The 23,047-nt window shown below is 37.3% G+C and overlaps 1 protein-coding gene across 3 annotated transcripts in view; it reads left to right on the forward strand.

Moving 5' to 3' along the window:
- Positions 1-23,047, forward strand: part of LOC105489076 (centlein) — a 514,234-nt gene that overhangs the window by 395,917 nt on the left and 95,270 nt on the right. For 2 of the 3 annotated variants that reach the window (XM_071077831.1, XM_071077829.1), the window contains exons 15-16: positions 3,700-4,235; positions 18,560-18,740. In XM_071077831.1, the coding sequence (XP_070933932.1) occupies positions 3,700-4,235; positions 18,560-18,740 (717 nt within the window). The remainder of the gene's footprint in view (positions 1-3,699; positions 4,236-18,559; positions 18,741-23,047) is intronic. The other variant, XM_071077830.1, reaches the window with a different exon arrangement.

Consider the following 23,047-nt stretch of genomic DNA (forward strand, 5'->3'; position numbering starts at 1 on the left):
TAAACTCAAATAATTTTGACCAGTTCTCATGATTAAACATACATTCACATTATGCAGTTAACAGACCTTAAAACCACAGACATCTTCAATTGGTATGTATATAGAGGTGGAAAGTTGTGGCATCTTTCCTCATCTATCATAAGGGCCACAGTTGACACTCCTATAATAAAAGGCAGTTTAACACGAGAAATACATAACATTTATTTAATCAAAGTTTTATGTGCCACAGGAGGCTTCAAAAACAAAGACCCAGAGAAAACTGTCTATTTATGCGCTTAGGTTCAATAAAGAAAGGATAGCCATGTAGAAATGTATCTATACAAAAGGGTATGTCTATGGTAATAGGCTAAGGAGGGGCAAACCAAGCAAGGCCTATCTGCTCAGATTCTTCTTGCCCTCTGTGTAGACTTCCTTCCTTCCCGGGTATGGGACAGGACCCCTCTGGAATGAAAGTCTTCAAGGGAGAACTGAGAAGGGAGAAAGTTACCTTTCTTGGTTTTACGGCTTGCTTTTGGGGAGAAGAGTTCTAGTTTGTATGACCTGCCTTAGGGAAGAGGAATTATGTTTGATGTGACTTACTTTATGGGAGAAAATGGGGCGGGTGACAGGAGGGCAGGAGATATTGCTTCTGAGGCACTTCCAGTGACCTTCAATTCAAGGTACTTGGCAAGCCAAAGTGGCATATTTTGGTGTGTTGTATTCTGAGCCCCAACGTATGTAAAATGTTAATGAGTTGTCCCCAAACTTAAGTGGATTTTAGTCAAAAGAAAAAAAATGCTAATTTCCAGAATTGGAATCTCAAATTTAAGATGTTTATTAGTTATATTTATTTGTAACATATTTTAATTGAATTGAAATATACAGCTGATTTAATGGCTAATTCAGAATATTCATCACAAGTAATTATATTTTAGTTACAGCAGTTTTATTAGATAGATGTTAAGGTGAATGATAATAGAAAACAGTAATAATGATAATGATAGTAAATTGTTTACTACTTACTGTCTGTCAGGAATTATGGTTTATGATCACATTTAATACTCCCAACAAAACTGTAAGGTATAGGTATTACTATCCTCATTTCACAGATGAGGAAACTAAAGGTAAAATACCTTTAATATTTTACCAACTAAAGCAAGTAGAGTTGGAAGTGAGATATAGACCTGATTCAAAATTCTATTTCCCCTAAAACACACTGCTTCTTATTAATTTTTTGTACCACCAAAGTCACTTTTTAAAAAAAAGTGTGGACCAGTCAAGGCAACACAATGAGACCCTGTCTCTACAAAAAATAAAAAGTTAGCCAGGTGTGATGGTACATGCCTCTGGTCCCAGCTCCTTTGGAGGCTAAGGTAGGAGGATCACTTGAGCCCAGGAGGTCAAGGCTGAAGTGAACCATGATCGGACCACTGCACTCCAGCCTGGGCAATAAAGTGAGATCTTGACTCAAAGAAAGTGTAATTGTTTACTTGCATCAAATATGTATTTAAAGAATACAGTATATTTTACTCACTCCCCTTTGGAATCTAATATGCAAAAGTATTTTAAAATATATTTATGAAAAGTATACTGATTTGGGCAGTGATTAAAAATCCTTCAATAAAATTTAGAAGTAGAGTGATTTGGAAAAAGTGAAAAGGATTCTGGCATAGGTTTTTTTCTTGAACACTGTATTTTTTGTCACATTTATCAGCTCCCCAGTAAAGTGTTTACATTGAGAAGGAACAATACAATCTCTTTCACAGAAATATGCAGAAGTCTACAATAGTTTGAGACAAAAATTTTCAGATACCTTTATTCCAGGTCATGAGTAGGTCCTTTAAGGACATATGTCCAATAGTAGGTTAATATATCATACCATGGAATAGAAGTGATTGAAATTAGGTGAGATTCTTCATACTGTGTTGAGAAATACCCATGCCCCAGGATAGTATAGTCACTTAGTAAATTAATGTTGATTTAAATGAAAGGGGTTGAACGTTAAAAAAAAAAAAAAAAGATAATATAGAAGGATATGTAAATCAGACATGACTGAAACTCATGTTTAGGAAACAACTTACATCTTCACTATTATAAGTAAAGTTTCGTAAACTGGAAAGTGTTAAGAATATGTATGTTTTATCTTGTATATTTCTGGAATATTATTATTTTGAATCATTGGTTATTGTCTTAGTCTCTTCAGTTGGCTATAAAAAATACTAAAACTGAGAGGATTATAAACAATAGAAACTTGTCCAAGATCCAACTGTCCAAGATCCAAGATTCAGTGTCTTGTAAGATCTCTCTTTCTGGTTCGTAGATGGTGCCTTCTTGCTGTGTCCTCACCTTGAGGTCTCTTTTAATACCACTAATCCCATTCATGAGGGCCCCACCCTCATGATCCAATCACCTTCCAAAGGCTCCACCTCATCATGCCATCACACTAGTGATCAGGTTTCAACATAATGAATTTTGTGAGGGACAAAAGTAGTCAGATCATTGGAGTTGTCAGTGTATCAAACATGTTTCTCTGAAGAATTTTGTTTTACAAGTAAAAATGAGTTCATATACTTTTTCAGTCATTTAGATTGTTTTGCTTGTCTCCAGTTTTTTCTTGAGTCCAAATCTTTGTTCATTTTCCATACATATTTGAGTAATTCTTCTTTCTCATATGCCTTGTTGAATAGTGGGAGGGGCACAAAATCCTGAATTTGGATCCCAGTTCAATCCCAGAAAGGTTTACCTCTGTGAAATTTAAGTTTTCAGAACCTCTTTTTCCTGTCTGGAAAGATAATTGTTAGTTCCACATACCTCATGTTTTGAGATGGCCAGAAGCGATCATGTTGATCGTGTTTTTGAAACTATTTTGTAAATAGTAGAATGTACTTTACAAACAATAATGCTTATTATTAATAAGATCTAAATGTAAGTCAACTCCTCCATGAAATATTTGAACTTAAGAATTGGAATTAATTGCCCACACTTATGACACTTAGATTATATCCTTTATTAGGTTTATTTATGCAAATGTCTGTCTTTCCCAATGATTTTGAAATTCCTTAAGATTAGGAAGTGTGTGTTACCATTGCTATGTCCTACAACACAAGCATTGTTTATTGAAATAAATGGTAAATTTTTAATTTATATGCAATCTTGAAATCATTGTAATTTAAAATTGCTAGACTTTATTATTTTGGTAAACTGTTCCTTTATCACATAAACTGAGGACCACATGACTACTAAAATTACATTTTTCTAATTTAGGAAAAAAGCAGCCTCAGTAGATTACTTTGTATTGTCATTCCTTTTTCATGTGATTGTTGAATATTGAAAAAAGTTTATTTATTAATACAGTTTATGTGTCTACTTTTTGCCTTTTTGTGTATGTTATTTTTCTCTGTAATATTTTTTCCACAATGAATAGAATATATAGCCACGGCACTTATGATCTCAGAAGACACTGCAGTTTATTAGCATACTTAGTTCTGTCACTGTGTAGAATTTTACCTTCTTTTACCATCTGTCCTTTATTCAACAGATATATTATTGCATTTTTGAATGTATTCATCTATACCGCCTTAGAATTATCTAGAAATCAAGTACTTTAGATTTGTTTTGTCCTTGTGCTCAATGTAATTTTTATTTCATAAGTTAGAAATGATAATAAAGTATAGTAGATTATGGTTTTGGATTCTTGAAAGAATAAACTTTTCTCTTTAGGTCATTGAGTTGGAAAATCGGCTGAAATCTTTTGAGAAAAGGTCGAGAAAATTAAAAGAAGGGAATAAAAAATTAATGAAAGAAAATGATTTTCTGAAATCCCTCTTAAAACAGCAACAAGAAGATACTGAGACCAGAGAAAAAGAGCTAGAACAGATAATAAAGGGGAGTAAAGATGTAGAAAAAGAAAATACTGAACTTCAAGTAAAAATCAGTGAGCTGGAGAGAGAAGTAACTTTCCTGAAGAGACAAGTGGCAGAAGCTAATGCATTGAGAAATGAAAATGAAGAGCTGATCAACCCAATGGAGAAATCACACCAGTCAGCAGACAAAGCTAAATCCGAGACGGCTACCACGAAAGTGAGATCTGGACGATATGATTGTAAGACAACTATGACCAAGGTTAAATTTAAAGCTGCCAAGAAAAATTGCTCTGTGGGTCGTCACCACACTGTTCTCAATCACTCCATCAAGGTTATGAGCAATGTGTTTGAGAACCTCAGCAAGGACGGCTGGGAGGATGTGAGTGAAAGCAGGTAAGGCTCTCATTAACTTAGCTCTGTGGTGGGCACACTGTGCATATGTAAAGCACTAGCAAATGGAGATTGAATTTCAACTACTGTCGATTTGGTATTCAGAAAAAATACTGTCAGATCCTTTGAAATATCTTGGGAGGTCTTGTTCTGAGCTTATTGACTGAAATTTGCATGCAAAATTAGCCACAACTGCATGAGTATTTGAATAGGTGCCAGGAAACCCAAAAGAAGGCAATGCTTGATTTCTTCCAGTGATGCTATTTTCATGCAGTCATGAGGCTTGAAATTGACAGTTTGGCAGGTTGATTTAATTTGCTGGCCCTTTGCATATTCACCACTGACAGCTAAGGATTCCCAGGCAAGCCTACTAAGTCGGTTTAGTTATCTTGTGACATGCCAACCTGGGAGGAGAAACAATTTTCCCCCTTAATTTAGTTAGATAAATTTTGAATGACCCATTTCAGCTTGTTACCAGATGTCTACAAGCTGTTTAACATCCTTTAAATTAAGAACCATCTTCACTAATTATTTTATGTATGTATTATGCAAAGTCATTGTACTAACTTTAATTGAAAGGTAGTTAAATATTAGTTCTTTAAAGTTATAGCTCTACAGATTCCTAGTCTTAAGATATGTACCCCTAGTGAACAGCAACAGGAGGATACTAAAAATCTATAATGCTTCTTTCTCTTACTCCTGGCTGTACATTCATATATGCACTTGAAACACATCAGTAAAACTGTCAGAGGCGTGTGAACCAGAGCAACTCCATCTTAAATAGGAGCTGGGTAAAATGAGGCTGAAACCTACCGGGCTGCATTTCCAGATGGTTAAGGCATTCTAAGTCACAGGATGACATAGGTCAGTACAAAACACAGGTCTTAAAGACCTTGCTGATAAAACAGGTTGTGGTAGAGGAGTCGGCCAAAACCCACCAAAACCAAGGCGGCCACAAGAGGGATCTCTGGTTGTCTTCACTACTACACTTGCACCAGTGCCATGACAGTTTACAAATACCATGGCGACATCAGCAAGTTACCCTATATGGTCTAAAAAGGGGAAGCATGAATAATACACCCCTAGTTTAGCATATCATCAAGAAACAACCATAAAAATGGGCAACCAGCACCCCTCGGGGCTGCTCTGTCTATGGAGTAGCCATTCTTTTATGGCTTACTTATAAACTGAGGACCACATGACTACTAAAATTATATTTTTCTAATTTAGGAAAAATTAGAAATTTACTTTCTTAAAAAAATTACTTTGCACTGTGGATTTGCCCTGAATTCTTTTTTGTGCGAGATCCAAGAACCCTCTCTTGGAGTCTGGATCAGGACCCCTTTCTTGTAACAAAACCACGAAGACGAATGATAGAACACCTCTTTTTTACATATAGACAGTAGGGAAGTTCAGTATTGCCATAATTGCTAACAAATTGCTCAATTTGTCATAATTTTAAAAATTCTGCTGTGTTTTATAATGACATATGTCCTTTGATTTTCCCTAGTTTTTTATTTTGTTTTGCTTTTAAATCCCTAATAGTGATTCTGTTTTAAATTTGGAATGTCTCCGGATACTTTTCCTAATCACAGACATAGAACTGAAAATTACCTTAAAATGTGGTCCCCAAACTTGTTTGCATATTAGAAGCACCTGGTGGTCTTATAAAAATTCCAAAGGTTAGGTCACACCCCAGACGAATTAAATTATAACCTTTGGAGTGGGATACAGGCCTAAGTATTTTTTCAAGTTTCCCTGTTGAATCCAATGTGCAGACAAGTTTGAAAAACACTGTTTTTAAACATCATGTACTCAAGCCCCTTGTCCTCAGGCAGTTAAAGAAACTCAGAAAACATATTTATGAAGGAAAGGCCAAAGGACCAAATCTGCATTCCCATTTCGGTGTTACCCAGGTTGTTCTTTCCTTCTCTCAATGGCAATTAGAGGTAAAAAGTTACTTCACACCCACTAAGCATTGTCTATATCTTCAAGGAAAGTCTAGTGCTAGCTACTAATTCTATCTTAACCACTTGGTACTACCACACTATTCATAATAAAGTGGTGCCATTTACTTATGTGCAAATATGTATGTATGAATAAATAAGCAATAGTTAGGTAATTTGCTAATACACACTTTTAATTTTATCATATTAGTATTACCAGAAAGAGGTCCCAATTCAGATCCCAAGAGAGGGTTCTTGGATCTCACACAAGAAAGAATTTGAGGCAAGTCCATAGAGTAGAGTGAAAGCAAATTTATTAAGAAAGTAAAGGAGTAAAAGAATGGCTACTCCATAGGCAGAGCAGTCCCCAAGGGCTGCCGGTTGCCCATTTTTATGGTTATTTCTTGACTATATGCTAAACAAGGAGTGGATTATTCATGCCTCCCCTTTTTAGACCATATAGAGTACCTTACTGACGTTGCCATGGCATAGGTAAATTGTCATGGCACTGGTGGGAGTATAGCAGCGAGGATGACCAGAGGTCACTCTGATCACTGTCTTGGTTTTGGTGGGTTTAGCCAACTTCTTTACTGAAGGCTGTTTCATCAGCATGGTCTTTATCACCTGTATCTTGTGCTGACCTCCTATCTCATCCTGTGACTTAGATTGCCTAATCTACTGGGAATGCCTCCCGGCAGAACTGAGCCTTAGTTTACCCAGCCCCTATTCAAAATGGAGTTGCTCTGTTTCAAACACCTCTGACATTAGTGCATGTGCACAGGGTCACATATTTTGAGAGACATATCATACAATATCTCTTAAAATATAGGATTGTCATTTATGTTACTTAGCAGTAAAACTCAATTTTATACTGTGATTAGTGTTACATTTCCTGCCTGACAGAATACCTTCAAGAGTCCCTTAGCTGCAAATAATTCTCAAACGGCTAGAAATTCTTGCAGTAGAGCTTTAGGGACTTCAGAGGATTCTTTCTTTTAGATTTTTAGAGACAAAAATATAAGAGTTACTTGGATATTGAAAAAAATAGAACTTAATATGTATATATATAATTTAGTATATATAAAATACTATATTGTATGATTATCACCTTATCAGTATTTATTTTCCATAGTTGAATAGTATTGACAAGAGCATGCCTTTTCAGTGATGGGTTTTATCAGGGGGAGTTGTTTGTATCTTCAAGAAGAAAAACAGAATTTCAGTATTCCAAGCAAATTAAAGAGAAGTGAAGTTTGGAGTGTTATTGAATAAAAGGGGCTTGTTGCCTTATGCTAGAAGTCAATACTATGACATTGGGTTTTTGAGAAAAGAAAAGCTTTATATTACAAGTTGACTCACAAGGAGACAGGAGTGTCAAGCTAAAATCTGTCTTCCAGGCTGGCTTCAAAGCAGTATTTTTAGAAAGTGATGGGGGGAGGGGGAATTCTGAGATTAATAGGTGATGGGTGAAAGGAAAGGGGAGATCTGCAAAGTCCTTGAGCAGTTATCTCTTCATGCTGTAAGTTGCATGTGCAATTCTGGGATCGTATGAAACATGCAGTGGAATTTCAGACTGTGACATCAGCAAGCTCGTTCTGTGCAGACTCCAGTTAACCACATTGGTTCCAACTGATTTCAGCTAGTTCTTTTATCTCATAAGCAGAGGGAGTTTCATTAAGTTGTTTCTTTTTTAATCTGCCATCCTGCAAACTCAAGAATTTCTGTTTATCATTGGTTTCTTTAACTCTTTGAGGCATGGTTTCAGAAGCAGAGAAATAAGAATGTGTTGAGTAGATTATAAAGGGTTGCAAAATGTGCCATGCCAAAATAAGCAATTTGGGCATAAGGATTATTTCAAACTGAAGCCAGTTCGGAAAAAGCAGTTACAAGAAAAGCTCTCTTATCTCCCGCTAAAAGCAGTACATACATTTGCAAAGGTATTCATTCTCCCCTCTCTGCCAAAAAGGGATAAAAGCTAATCACTGGATACAACTTGAGTCCCTAATGAGCCTGGAGATAGCTCCAGAGGAAGCTACGTAACACATTTTACCAACTAGCCTTCATCTACCATTAGTTTTCCACATATTTGCCTTCCTACAATTTGCTGCCCCTTGGGACGCAAGTCCTTTCCTTTCCGTTATCACTTATTTAAATAGTTGTTCTTTGCTGAAGATGCTATATAAACTGGAGTTCTAAGCCACCTCTTTGAGCTACTCACTTCCAGGTGGTCCCACGTATTTATTATATGTGTGATACACATGTTAATTAACTTACTTGTTTTTCCCTTGTTAATCTGTCTTTTGTTACAGGGGTCTCAAACGAGAACTTAGGTAGAAGGAAAATCATTTTTTTCCATCCCTACAGTTATACTTTCTACTTCTATTTTCTCTTATCATTAAGTTATTTCTTTAATTGCCTGGTCACATTTCCCAAACACAACATAAACTTCCTTGATTCTGTGTGTTTAGCCTATCTGACTTCAGTCTCTCCCTACTAGTGCATTTTATTCTCATTCAAAATTATTTTACAAGAAACTGATGCTCTTTGACTTTTCTTTTTGCTTCAGGAATATGGCATTTTGATCCTTAAAGTTTTCAACCTTAGTCTTAAAGCCCTTTCCATCTTCTCCCATTTTATAAAGCAGTATATTCACTCACATTACCACCTTTTGTAAAAAGATGATAACAACTGATGGCGTTCAGGACATACTCCTCCCAAAATATAGTTGAAGGAATTTGAAAAATGGCAGGTGCAAGAATGACTCTGTGACCTTCTCCCCTAAAACAGATTATAAGATCCTCATATGAGAGGTGGCTTCCTTATACCAGAGGAAAGGAACGTCCTTATCTCAAAAGACAGAGGAACACCAAGATGAATCTGAATGAACAGCCATGCTAAGTGTCCCCCATTTACTATGCTTAGCTCATACTCTTTTGTCTTACCACATTTTCCCGTGACTTTCTGTTTTTCATCAAACCTTACATGTAACCATTTTTTGGGTCCTCATTTCCTTATGAAGGCTCCCTTGTCATGTAAAACTTACATTAAATAAATTTGCTTGCTTTTCTTTTGCTAATCTGCATTTTTTACAGTGTCTCAGCCAAGAACATAAGTTGGATAAAAGAAACATATTTTTTCTCCCCAACACAACCCTACCTTTATTTATTTATTTATTTAGAGGTAGAGTCTTGCCCCATCACCCAGGCTGGAGTGCAATGGCTCAGTCTCAGCTCACTGCAATCTCCACCTCCCGGGTTCAAGCAGTTCTCCTGCCTCAGCCTCCCGGGTAGCTGGTATTACAGGTGCGCACCACAATGCCTGGCTAATTTTTTGTATCTTCAGTAGAGATGAGGTTTCACCATGTTGGCCAGGCTGGTCTTGAACTCCTGACCTCGTGATCTGCCTGCCTTGGCCTCCCAAAATGTTGGGATTACAGGCGTGAGCCACTGTGCCCGGCCAACTCTACCATTATTTAGAGTATATCCTAGGGATTAGGAACATGGAATCTGTTACCAAACTGCTTTTGTTCAAATCCTCTCATCCTCTAGCTGTGTGACCATAGGCATGCTATTTGACCTGTCTATGCCTCAATTTCATTATCCATAAAATAGGCATAATGATAGGATCATATTCATAGATATGTTGTGAGAAAGAAATAGGATACAACATTAAAATAGCACCTAAAACATGTTCAGTACTGTATGTTTATTATTATTACAAGGAATCATTTTCTTTGGCTATCTGAAACACCCCTTACCCCATCCTCAGGATATTTGTATGTATATGTGAAATGTATATGTTAATTCATTCATTTCCAATTGTGGTTAAGAATATGAAAAATTTTGCAATCAAACAGTATAGTCTCACATTGAATAAAGAATTATTTTTCAAATTGTGAATACAGGTCTTTTTTAGGCCTGCATTTTGTTCCTGTTTATAGATTCCACACACAAAGGTTCCATGAACATCTCTTCATAAACTTGTTTCAGCTAAAATTATTTGTCTTTCAAGCTGATTTTAATTGTACCCAGATTTTTTTCCATGGAGTTAGTAGAACTATTAGTTTTATGATTGCAAAGATTTTTAATCTTGGAAATTTTTATACTGCTATTTTTTAATGACCTGTACATTCATTCGATCCTCATCGAAGTCCTGATTCTGCTGTGTTCTCCACTACATTGATCAAAAATAGGTTTGTCTATACTTTCTCAAAATAGCAATCTTGCTTTAGGTTCATAGCATTTGATTCGTAGGTTACTGTAGATCTAGATTCCATAGAACTTTGCATATTGTTAGTCTCTTGACACTGCATCTTAGGATAAAGTAGTGGAGTTCCTTTCATGTTGTTAAGTTTTTGATGGAGGACTAGACTATATACATAGCAGACTGTGAAGAATAAGTGAACAAATACATTTCTTGAATCATTAAACAATATTCATTGTCTGACTACCTAATATAGTATGGTACATTAAAGCAAAATCCATATGGAGATTTTTTTTTTTTTTTAATGACATGGAGTGATGCTCTGTTTCCCAGGCTGGAGTGCTGTGGCACAATCATGGCTCACTGCATCCTCGACTTCCTGGGCTCAAGCTACCTTCTACCTCAGTCTCCTTAGGAGCTGAGACTACAGGCATGTGCTACCATGCCTGGCTAATTTTTCAAATTTTTTGTAGAGATGAAGTCTTGCTACATTGCCCAGGCTAGTTTTGAACTTCTGGTCTCAAGTGATCCTCCTGCCTTGACCTTAGAAAGTATTTGGATTACAGGTGCAAGCCACCGTGCTTGGCCTAGATTCGAGGTTTAATGAAACAATGAAAATTTTTAAAGTATTACAAGAAATTACAAGATTACTTTGTTTATAACTTTGGAGCATCTCTAGGAAGTATACTTAAGCAAGAGATGAAAATACAGAGCCAGATATGAAAAAATGTTAATAGAACTTTAAACATCTATATAATAACAGATATATAAAAAGAGTTAAAAGTCAAATGACTAACCAGGAAAAGGTATTTACAACACATAAAGAAGGTAAAGGACTAATATCCAGAAGATTTTAAGATCACTTACAAATTGTCATATAAAAAGACACATCAATAGAAAATGGGCAGTGCTATGGACAGGAAATATTAATGGTTTGAGGAGATGACTCAGTGAACCAAAGATTATGAATATGTTTGTAGCAGACAGACATGGTATATGGAATCCCTGACAAGCATGACAAGAACCACATGTAGACACCTAAGGCTATGCGATTTCTGTTGACAGCTGTTTTCTATTTAAAAAGCTAGTACTACTTGGAAGAGGCTGCGGCAGTGGTAGATATTTTATTTCCACAAATCCCCCATCAAAATAAACAAAACAAATAGGAAGGCATAGCCAAAATCTCAAGGATAGCATCTATAATAGAATTGATGACAAACCCAAAATATGAACAGGTCGGGACAGCCATCAGCAGCTGTATGACTTGCATCGTATCAAGAGAAAGAAAATTGGTGTCCTGAGAAAAGAAAAATGTAGTTCTTCTATGATCTGTATATACCAAAAGACCAGAACTTCCCTGATGAACTAAGTCCCACCTGGAGGGGATGACACTGTGAAAATAAACTGAGTTATAGGGACAGTAGCCCCCTCTGTTGGTTAATTTTATGTATCAACTTGTTATGTGTTTTTGGATGAGGTTAACATTTAAATCAGTGAGCTTCGGATAAAGCACATTGTCCTCCAGAATGGAGATGAACCTCATTTAGTCTATTGAAGGCCTGAATATAATACAAAGAATGGCCTCTGTGAGCAAGAGGGAATTCTCCAGAAAACTGCCTTCAGATTTAACCTGCACCATCAGTTCTCCTGGATCTCTAGCTTGCCAGACTTCACACTAGAACTAGAAAATTTACTTTCCTGGGTTTCCACCTGCTAGCATTTGGACTGAAGCTATACCATTAGTTCTCCTGAGTTTCTAGCCTACTGGACCATACTGTAGATTTGGACTTCCCAGCCTCCACAGTCATGTGAACCAATTCCTAAAAATACATACATACATCCATACATCCTGTTGGTTCTGTTTCTCCAGAAAAACACTGACTAATCCACCTCTCTACCTCCCACTCCCACTCCAAAGAAAGTAGTGAAGGTTGAGATCAATGTTGAGAGAGTGCATCAAAGGAGGCATTTTTCAGTATATCAAAAACTTGGAAAGAAAAGTTGGAAGATTGGTGGCAGGGAGGTCTGTGGGGAGGTTGGCAGAAGATTGGTGGCACGGAGGTCAAGGGGGAGGTCGGCGGATGGACCTTTTGGAAGAGATACACACAAAGCCCATTCTGTGAACAAAATGATCCATGGTATGGATCTTGCCTGTTTCACAGCTATCTGAGGGCTTGCTTAATGGGCTCATGAACAAAGTGGCTATGGCAACAGGTATAGCTTCTACACCGCACAGGTGTCCTGCCACCAATTTTCCAATTTTTCCTTCCAAGCTTTTGAACAAAATTGACTTTCCTTCACCAAAACTTATCTGGCAACTGGGCTACTGGCACTGTTGAATCAGCCTGTTGACAGAAGAGGCCAGTTCAAAATCCCAAACAAAGCTTCATTCTCCTGAGGAAACCAACTAGTCTCTTAGTGTCAGGTTGATTACAGTAGGCCTCTTCCATCATGGAGGAGGCATCAATTTCTTTTTTACAATAGTTCAAATATTTTAGGTATGGGTTTGTCTATTGTATTTTTACCAATATCACCATTCTTAGACTTACAAAATGACTTATATATCCCTATGATATTGCAGAAAATTGCCTCCTTGGATGCACTTGCTCAACCTTGATCTCAACCTTGTGGGTAGGACTGGGAGGTAGGGAGGTGGCCTCGTCATGGTTTTCCGAGAGAAACAGACTGAAAGACACATTTTCTTTTCAGTTTAAGACAGAGTCTCGCTCTGTTGCCCAGACTGGAGTGCAGTGGTGTGATCTTGGCTCACTGCAACCTCTGCTTCCCGGGTTCAAGCGATTCTCGTGCTTCAGCCTCCCAAGTTGCTGGGACTAGAGGTGTATGCCACCACACCTGGCTGATTTTTTTTTTTTTTTTTTTTTTAATAGAGATGGGGTTTCACTATTTTGGCCAGACTGGTCATAAACTCCTGACCTCAGGTGATTCACCCGCCTTGGCCTTGCAAAGTGCTGGAATTACAGGTATGAGCCACCAAGCCCAGCTAAAAGACACATTTTATGGCAAGGGATGTATGACAATGCTCTGTGTCTTCGAATTCACTGGTATTACCATATTTTTCATTATTCAAAGGCAACTGGCTGTATAGGACAGTAGATGATCAGTAGGCTCCATTATGGCACCAGCTAGTAGACAATATTGAAGTTAGGATATATGCCTTAAACTGACAGTTTTATTTTATCTCCAAGAATGCATAGTTCCAGGAATAAAGTATTTACGTTGGAGTGGCCTCTGTAATTATTTAACCAAATAACCCACTGGAAGAATTTTTGCTTCTCATTAGTATGACCTTGGGCTAGGGGATTTGAGAGTCCTGATGCCCAAGATAGGAAAGTTCTCTGAGGGAACACAATTATGGTCTATAGAGGTATAAGCTGAGATTGTACCCTGGCCATTTTGGATTCCCCATACTGAAATAAAAACCGTCAAAAGGAGCTACAGTATTAGCCAGAGCAATTATCCCAATTATTGAGGTAAAATTAGGAGGACCATGTTTGGAAACCAGAGAATTCATTATATACCTGTTAGTTCCCCTTTACCTAGTAGTCCTCCGTATTTGCTGTCCTTGACAGTGAAATTTTAAAAAGTTGTATACAATCCTTGTTTCGAATTCCATTCATCCCTTCATCATCCCTCTGAAACAAATTTTTTTTTTTTTTTGGAGACAGTCTTGCTCTGTCTCCCAGGCTGGAGTACAGTGGTGTGACCTTGGCTCACTGCAGCCTCTGCCTCCTGGGCTCAAATGATTCTCCTACCTCAGCCTCCCGAGTAGCTGGGACTACAGGTTTGCGCCACCACCCCCAGCTAATTTTTGTATTTTTAGTAGAAATAGGGTTTAACCATGTTAGCCAGGCTGGTCTTGAACTCCTGACCTCACGCAGTCTGCTCACCTCAGCCTCCCAAAGTGCTGGGATTACAGGCGCAAGCCACTGCGCCCAGCCTAAAACAATTATTTTGAGGGTCACTACCACTTTGCCAAATTCAAAGGTGGATTCTCAGTCCCCACCTTACTTGACTTCTCAGCAGCATTTGACACAGTTGATTTATACCTCTTGTTATTATAGTTTGCCATACCATACTCTTTATTTTCTTCTTCTTACTGATATTTAACCTCAGTGTCATTTGTTAGTTTTGTGGCATTCCCCCTCATTCCCTCATATTGTCTTCAGTCAGTGGACATTTTGTGTTGCTGTAACAACACAAAAAAAATACCACAGACTAGGCAACTTATAATGAAAGGAAATTTATTTCTTACAGTTCCGGAAGCTGAGAAGTCCAAGGTTGAGAGCCCCACGTTTGGTGAGGGTCTTCTAGCTGTGTTATCATGGCTGAAGGTGGAAGGGCAAGGAGCCTGATAGAGCAAGAGGGGACCACATTTGCTTTTATAACAAGCCTATTCTTATAACAAACTCACTCCCATGATAACATTAAATCATTCATGAGGCCTTATGATCTAATCGCCTCTTATTAGATTCCACCTCCCAACACTGTTGCGTTGAGGATTATGTTTCCAAGATGTGAACTTTGGAGGACACGTTAAAACCTACACTCATTGTTTTGTGATCTCATAGTATTTATTAACATCATTGTTACCACCTATATTCCAGGCACCCCAAAATGTATGTATCCATTCTAGACCTCACTTCTGAATTTTATCTTATTATTACTATTTTTATTTTTTGAAATGGAGTTTTGCTCTTGTTGCCCTGGCTGGAGTGCAATGTTGCAATCTCAGCTCACTGCAGCCTCTGCCCCCTGGGTTCAAGTGATTCTCCAGAGTAGCTGGGATTACAGGCATGCGCCACCATGCCCGGCTAATTTTGTATTTTTAGTAGAGATGGGATTTCTCCATGTTGGTCAGGCTCTGAATTTTAGACATGTGAAGTTAACTGTCAACTTACCATCATACTTGGATATCAAATAGCCTAATATAAACTCCTGGGCTTTATCCCACCAAGCCTATTTCATCTGCTGTCTTCCTCTTTCTCACTAATGATAATTCTATCTTTACAGTTGCACTGACCAAAAGCTTGATACCATCTTTGATTCCGGTCTTTCTGTCAGTCATTACATCTACTCTATCAGGAAATCTTGGTGGATTTCTTTAGAAAAATATCCAGAAGTTGACCATTTCTTATCAGTTTGGTTGTCATCACTCTTTTATCTATCATCAGTTGCCTGGAATATGAAAAGAACTTTCCTAACCACCCTCTCTGCTTTCAACCTTGTCTTTAGTCCATATTTACTGTGTTCTACCCACAGTGGACTGATTGTTGCTCCCTGAAGGCAGGAACTTCTGCCTTAGGGATTTGAGTTTGATGGTGTCTTCTGCCTGGAATGTATTTAGCCACATATGTAAAACAACCAACTCCCTCTCCTCTAAGTTTTTGCTTCAGTATTACTAATGATCAATCTATTTCAGATTTTAGCCTGCTGCCATTTTACCTCCCATAATTTGGATTCCTTCCTCTTGCTCATTTTTTCCCCAGTCGCACTTAATAATTTATAACATACTATATCATATTTCAGATTTATTGTGCTTATTGTTTTCTTTGTGGATAGACTGGAAACTTATTTGTAGAATTTGTTCATCAATTCTTTCACATGGATAGGGCATAGTAGCCATTCAATAAATGTTTTTTTGAATAATGAATGAATAAAGAATTATAAAGAGAAGGAAGCACTCTGCCCCATCACTAAGAGACATGCCTCCCTGCTGCTGCCCCTGCCTACCCCCCAACAAGGGCTCTCCAATCAAATCTAAATAGTTTGTTTTGAGAGTGTCTTATTATGAAATATACTGCTTTTTATGACACCTTTCATACCATTTTGGGCATTACATATTGAATTTCTGCTAAGTTTTGGCCAAACAAAAAAGAGGACTAGAACACAAAAAGAGGTAAACAATTATAGTAGAACATGTAAGCAAATTATAGTATTCTGATTCAGAAATAATGAATTCTAGGATATTGAAATAACTTGTAGATTTGATCAATTGCTATTGGTATTTTGAAGGAGAACCCAAGTGGTATGAGAATATGGAAAACAGAAAAGTGTAGTTGTGATATTAAAAACACAAGGATAATTCTACAGTTGATGTTTTTGAAATAAATCCTAAATAAGGTTCTAGGACATTATCAAAGAATACTTTATGAATATTTCTTAAAAGAAATAGTGATTTCTCAAAGCCAGTATGGGTTCTTCAAGGGAAATTCTTATCAGACTAACCAATAACCTTTTAAAGTAGAATTACACTAAATACAGAACATCTAAATTCCATTGAGGCATGTTTATCAAATTGTGATTAACATGATGTTGAAAGGGATGTAAAATATGTTACACAATAGAATCAAGATCCCCAAAGATCTCAATAGACTGGGAATATATTTACACAAATACCTACAGGATAGTTTACTTGGCTGTAAAATACCAGTTGCGCTGTACAATGGGAGAAATATGTGGCTTTGATAGTTGTCTGGGTGATTTTGTTAAATCTTATTTGAAATACTTTAGGTGGTTTTGTTAAATCTTAGTTGAGTCTGTAGCATGATGTACATGCTAAAGAAGCTTACACACTTTTAGTCTGCATCTACCAAGAGTGTTACTCAGTATCTCTCATAGTGTCCCAGGAATATGAAACTGAATTCTGGACATGATGCTCCATCATGATGAGCTGAAACACATTCAAGAGTGACCAGGGAGGCCAGGCGTGGTGGCTCATGCCTATAATTCCAGCACTTTGGGAGGCTGAGGCAGGTGGATTACCTGAGATCAGGAGTTCGAGACCAGCCTGACCAACACGGTGAAACCCCATCTCTACTAAAAATACAAAAAATTAGCCAGACATGGTGGTGGGTACCTATAATCCCAGCTACTCGGGAGGCTGAGGCAGGAGAATCGCTTGAACCCTGGAGGCGGAGGTTGCAGTGAGCCAAGATCGTGCAACTGCACTCCAGCCTGGGTACAACAGAGTGAGACTCTATCTCAAAAAAAAAAAAAAAAAAAAAAAGATTGACCAGGGAGATAAGGCATCTCAAAAATATATATGTTAGGAACATTTGAACAAGCTAGGGATGTTATTCTTCATGGTATCTCAAGCAGCGTATAACAATGTCTAAATAGTTAAAAGCTCATCCATGCGGGAAAGGGACTTACTTATATGTTCCACACAATCTCAACACTTCCTGTCTCCTACCCTTGTTGATTTTTGTTTATTTTTTTCTCTTTAACACATCACTATTAACATACTATGTATTTTACTCCTTATTCTTGTTTCCTGTCCCTCTACCCTTACCAGGATAAAGGTTACATGAGGGAAGGGATTTTTTTTCTACTTTGTTCACTACTACCTTAGCCTTTATGCCAACAAAAGTGCCTGGGCCTGGCTGGGTGCAGTGGCTCACGCCTGTAATCCCAGCACTTTGGGAAGCTGAAGTGGGCGGATCACGAGGTCAGGAGATTGAGAGCATCCTGGCTAGCACAGTGAAACCCCGTCTCTACTAAAAAATTAGCCGGGCGTGGTGGCGGGCGCCTGTAATCCCAGCTACTGGGGAGGCTGTGGCTGGAGAATGGCGTGAACCCAGGAGGCCGAGGTTGCAGTGAGCTGAAATCACGCCACTGCACTCCAGCCTGGGTGACACAGCGAGATTCTGTCTTTAAAAAAAAAAAAAAAAAAAAAAAAAGTGCCTGGGCCCATAGTTGGTGCTTAAGAAGTATTTTATTGAATGATAAATAGCCATAAGGGGTGGAACTAGAATCAGTGGGTGAAAGCTTCAGAGAGTCAAATTTTGTTTCAGGTGAAGGAAAAACTTTGTTAGAAATATTAAACTTTTCTGGCCATGTTGGGAAAGTAATGCATGCTCCAACCTTGGAAGTGTTATAGCAAATGCTTCCTGAGTTAACACTTGGTAGAAGTACTATAGAAATGATGTTGGTAGGGATTTGAAATTAGATAATCTGTTTTCTTGATGGAATTCTTTAATTTTGTACAATATATTTAGACTGATTTTCCCTTTTACATTGAGAACCAGTAAATGCCCACATTAAACTTGCAGCTTTATATACAGTCTATCCTAAAATACTATTTGGTCTTGAACTTAAGACAAGCACATGTAACAACTTTTATTCTTGGGTTTTATGTCCCTACTTTTTTCTGAAAAGCAGTGATTCTGAAGCACAGACCTCTCAAACTTTGGGAACAATTATTGTAGAAACATCCCAGAAAATAAGTCCTACAGAAGATGGAAAAGACCAGAAAGAAAGTGATCCAACAGAAGACAGCCAAACAAAAGGAAAAGAAATAGTACAGACATATTTAAATATAGATGGCAAGACCCCAACGGTAAATGACACAATTTTGCTTAATTGTATGCTATGTTTTAAATTTTATCTTATGCTTTATAACTTAAGTAAATAAAAGTTACTATTGATTTAATTTGAATTCTTAAAAGTTAAGTCTTCTTTGAAGTATACAGTGAAAATATTCACTTTTAAACAATTTTCAGGTACTTGTTTGTTAGCTTTTTCATAGACAAAAATGAAAATAAATACTATTATTATAATTCTTAAGATATTTATATCTCAGCAAAAAAGTGGTTAATAAGCTCATTATTGTTTTCAGGTATATGAAATATTCCAAGTGAGGAAACTTCTTTTTGTATATTAGTCTTTGCAATGATAAAGTCATTTAGTCTGGTTAAATCTTTAAATTACTTATTTTAGCTAACTTCTCAATGTATTTTAAATTTTGAAAAATTGAAGTTCTAATACAACTTTTCCAGTAATTCCTACTACTGATACAACATGACACCAAATGTTTACCTATTTAGCATAAATCAGTGAAAAATTAAGGAAAGTTCATTTTTATTTTGTTGTAAAAATTAGGTTGTCTTTGAATTAACCTATAAGATTCTTTTAAAACATAATTCAAAAACATTTATTTTTTGAGCTCTTGCCAGCACTTTGGAGGAAAGGTCTTCTTTAGTTACTACCAGAATGAAGTACAGACCAAGAATATATGCTGAATGCCTGCTGATGGATTGATAAATAGATTCTATAGAAATTTTTGCTGCTCTTCATTGACACTTGATAGGTTAATCTTTCTCATTTCAGCTACTTTTTTGTGTATGTTGAGGTATATCATTGTGCGTTTAAGTTTCTGTGATTACTAATACGATGTTCAGTACTTTCTCATGGTTATTGGCCATTTGGAATTCTTTAGTAAATTGCGTCTTCAAGTCTCTGCCCATTTTCCAAATGAGTTATCTGTATTTTTCTTACTGGCTTAGAAATTTTTATATATGCTATATATGAGCCTTTTGTTAGTTATGTATTGTAGATATCTTTTCCTACTCCATGGTGTGCCTTTTTACTCTTCTTTCTGGAGTCTTCTGAAGAATATAGCATCTCAATTCTAAAGTGGCCAAACTTACCAATTTTTTGTTGATGAATAGCACATTTTGTGTTCTGTATAATGCATTGCTTACTGTAACATAGATGTATCCTATATGACCTTTCATGTTATCTTTTCCTATATTTTTCTGTTTTGATTTTCACATCAATGTCTAGTGTTGATGTTTTTCATGTGATGTAAGATAGGGATTAATTTTACCAATTTTTCCCCAATGTTTGTCATGAACTTTTTCCTTGCTTTCTTCAAAGGTGCCACCTTTATTGTAAATCAAATGTACATAAACATAGGGATATTTATCTAGGCTTTTTCTTCTATTCCTTCAGTAAATGTGTCAGTATCATGCTGTCTTAGTTTCATTTTAGTAGTCTTGATTGCTTGTTGAACAAGTTTCCTACCTTCTTGTTCATCAAGAGTCTCTTCTTGGTCCTTTACTCTTCAAAATGAATTTAAAATCAGCTTAAGTTCTACAAAAACTTTTTTTGAGATTTTGATAGTGACTCTATTAACCAAAATTAATATAAAACAAGAAGAAGATGCTGAAAGGTGGAGAGAAGGCAGCAGACCAGCTAGGTACCTCATCACTCAAGGAACAACATGGTGGTGAGTTCTCTGGGTTTTCATTTTGCTTCATGTATCCTGGCCTGGATACTTGAAATCCCCAACCTAGAAACCCCAGTAGGTCAGACAATACATGCCCCGGATAAAACCCTTCTTTTAGCCAAGTCACCTGGAAAAGGCCAGCCTAGCAAGACAGAGAAGCTTACACAGTTAAGTGTCCTACTCCAGGCAAACACCACAGAAAAAATTGCAACCCTGTTTCCAGCCCCATCTGTAAAGACCTAATGGGAACTTAGATTCCCACTCTTACCTGGCAATAAGTAGATACTCTTCACCTCTCCTCCTCCTATCAGAGTGATGCCAGAGAAGACCAAGTGTGGAGCTAGTGATAATGACCTCCTCCTGGGATCCCCAACCCCTGGGCTGCAGACTGGTACCTGTTGTGGCCTGCTAGGAAATGACTCACACAGCAGAAGGTGAGAGGTGGGTGAGCCATTGTTATGGCCTGAGCTCTGCCTCCCGTTAGATCAGCGGAGGCATTAGACTCTCACATGACCATGAACCCTATTGTGATCTGTGCATGCAAGGGATCTAGGTTGCCGCTCCTTGTGATAATGTAATGCCTGATGATCTGAGGTAGAACAATTTCATCCCGAAACCATCTCCACCTCCCCAACCCCCTCCACCCCCCATCCATGCAAAAATGTTTTTCCACAAAACTGGTTTTTGGTGCCAAAAAGGTTAAGAACTGCTGGCTCCCTCCTTTCCATGTCACTGGATATCACATAGGGAACCTGGATATCCATCTCCATTCAGCATGAAATGCCTTTCGCTTCTGAGCAAGATAATTTCAGAGGCCAAGTGCAGAGATGGGGAATTTAATTACCACTCACACCTAACAAGCCCCAACCCCCTCCCCATGATGTCAGTGGAAGCCTACTGGGGAACATTAACGAGGTCCCCCTCCATTATCCAGCCATGATGGTATCAGCAGATGCCTATTGGGTAGCCTGAAGTTCTGCCTCCACCAAGCAGTAATGAGGTGGCCCTCCCCAACCAGTTTGTCAACTAAGACTGCCACTTCCAACTGGCAGTAATTAGATGGTGTGCTCCTTGCCCCATCAGTGTGGTGTCAGATGAGGCCTTTTCAAATAAGATTCAGGTAAGATGCAGAACCTTGAAATATAATAGCCAAAATGTCCAGGATACAGTTGAAAATCACACCTTATACCAAGATCCAGGAAAACCTTAACTATAACAAGAAAAGACAATCAACAGAAGCCAACAGCAGGATGACAGATGTCGGAGTTACACACAGTCCCCAACTCACTACAATGGTTTGAGTTAAAACTTTTCTACTTTATGTTGGTGTGAAATTGATACATGTTCAGTAGAAACTGTACATTGAGTACCCGTACAACGGTTCTTTTTATCACTTTCAGGACAATATTCAATAAATAAATTACATGACATATTCAATACTTTATTATAAAATAAGCTTTGTGTTAGATGATTTTGCCCAGGTATAGGCTAATGTAAGTGTTCTGAGTAGGCTAGGCTAAGCTATGATGTTTGGTAGGTTAGATGTATTAAATGCATTTTTTATTTATGATGTTTTCAACTTAATGAGTTTATCAGGATGTAATAATGGATACCCATTGTATGTTAGGAGGCATCTGCATGTGACAAGTATATTAAAGTTGCTGCCATCAAAATGCTTCAACAAGCAATTATGGACAGGCCTAAACAAAACAAAATAGGCCTAAAACAAAAAGCAATAGAATATCCCAATAAAGAATTAGAAAGTCTCAGCAAATAGGTAGAAGATATAAAAATACCCAAATCTAAATTTTAGGACTGAAAAATTAAATAACTATGTTTGCCCCACAGGTAGTGGCATTAATCTTTATCACCCAAAATTGATTCAGATGTCAAGACTGATGGCACCATACACCCACCATTATTATTCACATAATGGAACAGAGAATCTTGAAATGGATCCACACAAGTATGAACAACTGATTTTTGACAAAGGTGCAAAGGAAGGATAATGTTTTCCAAAAATGGCGCTGGAACAAATGGATATTTCTGTGCAAAAAATAAAGGAACCTATACCTACACTTTACACTTTATGCAAAAGTTAATTTGAGGTGGATCACATATAAATGTAGAATATTAAATCATAAAACTTTCAGAAAGAAATGTAAGAGAAAATCTTCAAGTCTTAGAGCTGAGTGAAGAGTTTTTAGACATGATACCAAAAGCACGATCCATAAAAGAAAACGTCAGTAAATTCGACTTCATTAAAATTAAGAACTTTTGCTCTTCAAAAGACACTACATAGAAGATGAAAAGACAAGCCATAGAGCGAGATGAATATTTAAAAACCATGTGTCTGACAAAAGTCTTGTAGCTTAAATATATAAAGCACGCTGAAAACTCAACAGGAAGAAATTAAACAATCCAGTTACAAAATAGGCAAAAGACAGGAGCAAACATTTTACCAAAAAAGGATATATGGATGGCAAATAAGCACATGTAAAGATTTTCAACATCCCTATTAGGGAACAGCTAAAGTAAAAATTAGTGAAAATAGCAAGTGCTGACCAAGGGGACAGGGAAACTGGATCTCTCATATATTGTTCATGTGAATATAAAATTCTACAATACAGCACTCT

This window comes from Macaca nemestrina, chromosome 14, assembly GCF_043159975.1.
Source record: "Macaca nemestrina isolate mMacNem1 chromosome 14, mMacNem.hap1, whole genome shotgun sequence".
Lineage (NCBI taxonomy): Eukaryota > Metazoa > Chordata > Mammalia > Primates > Cercopithecidae > Macaca > Macaca nemestrina.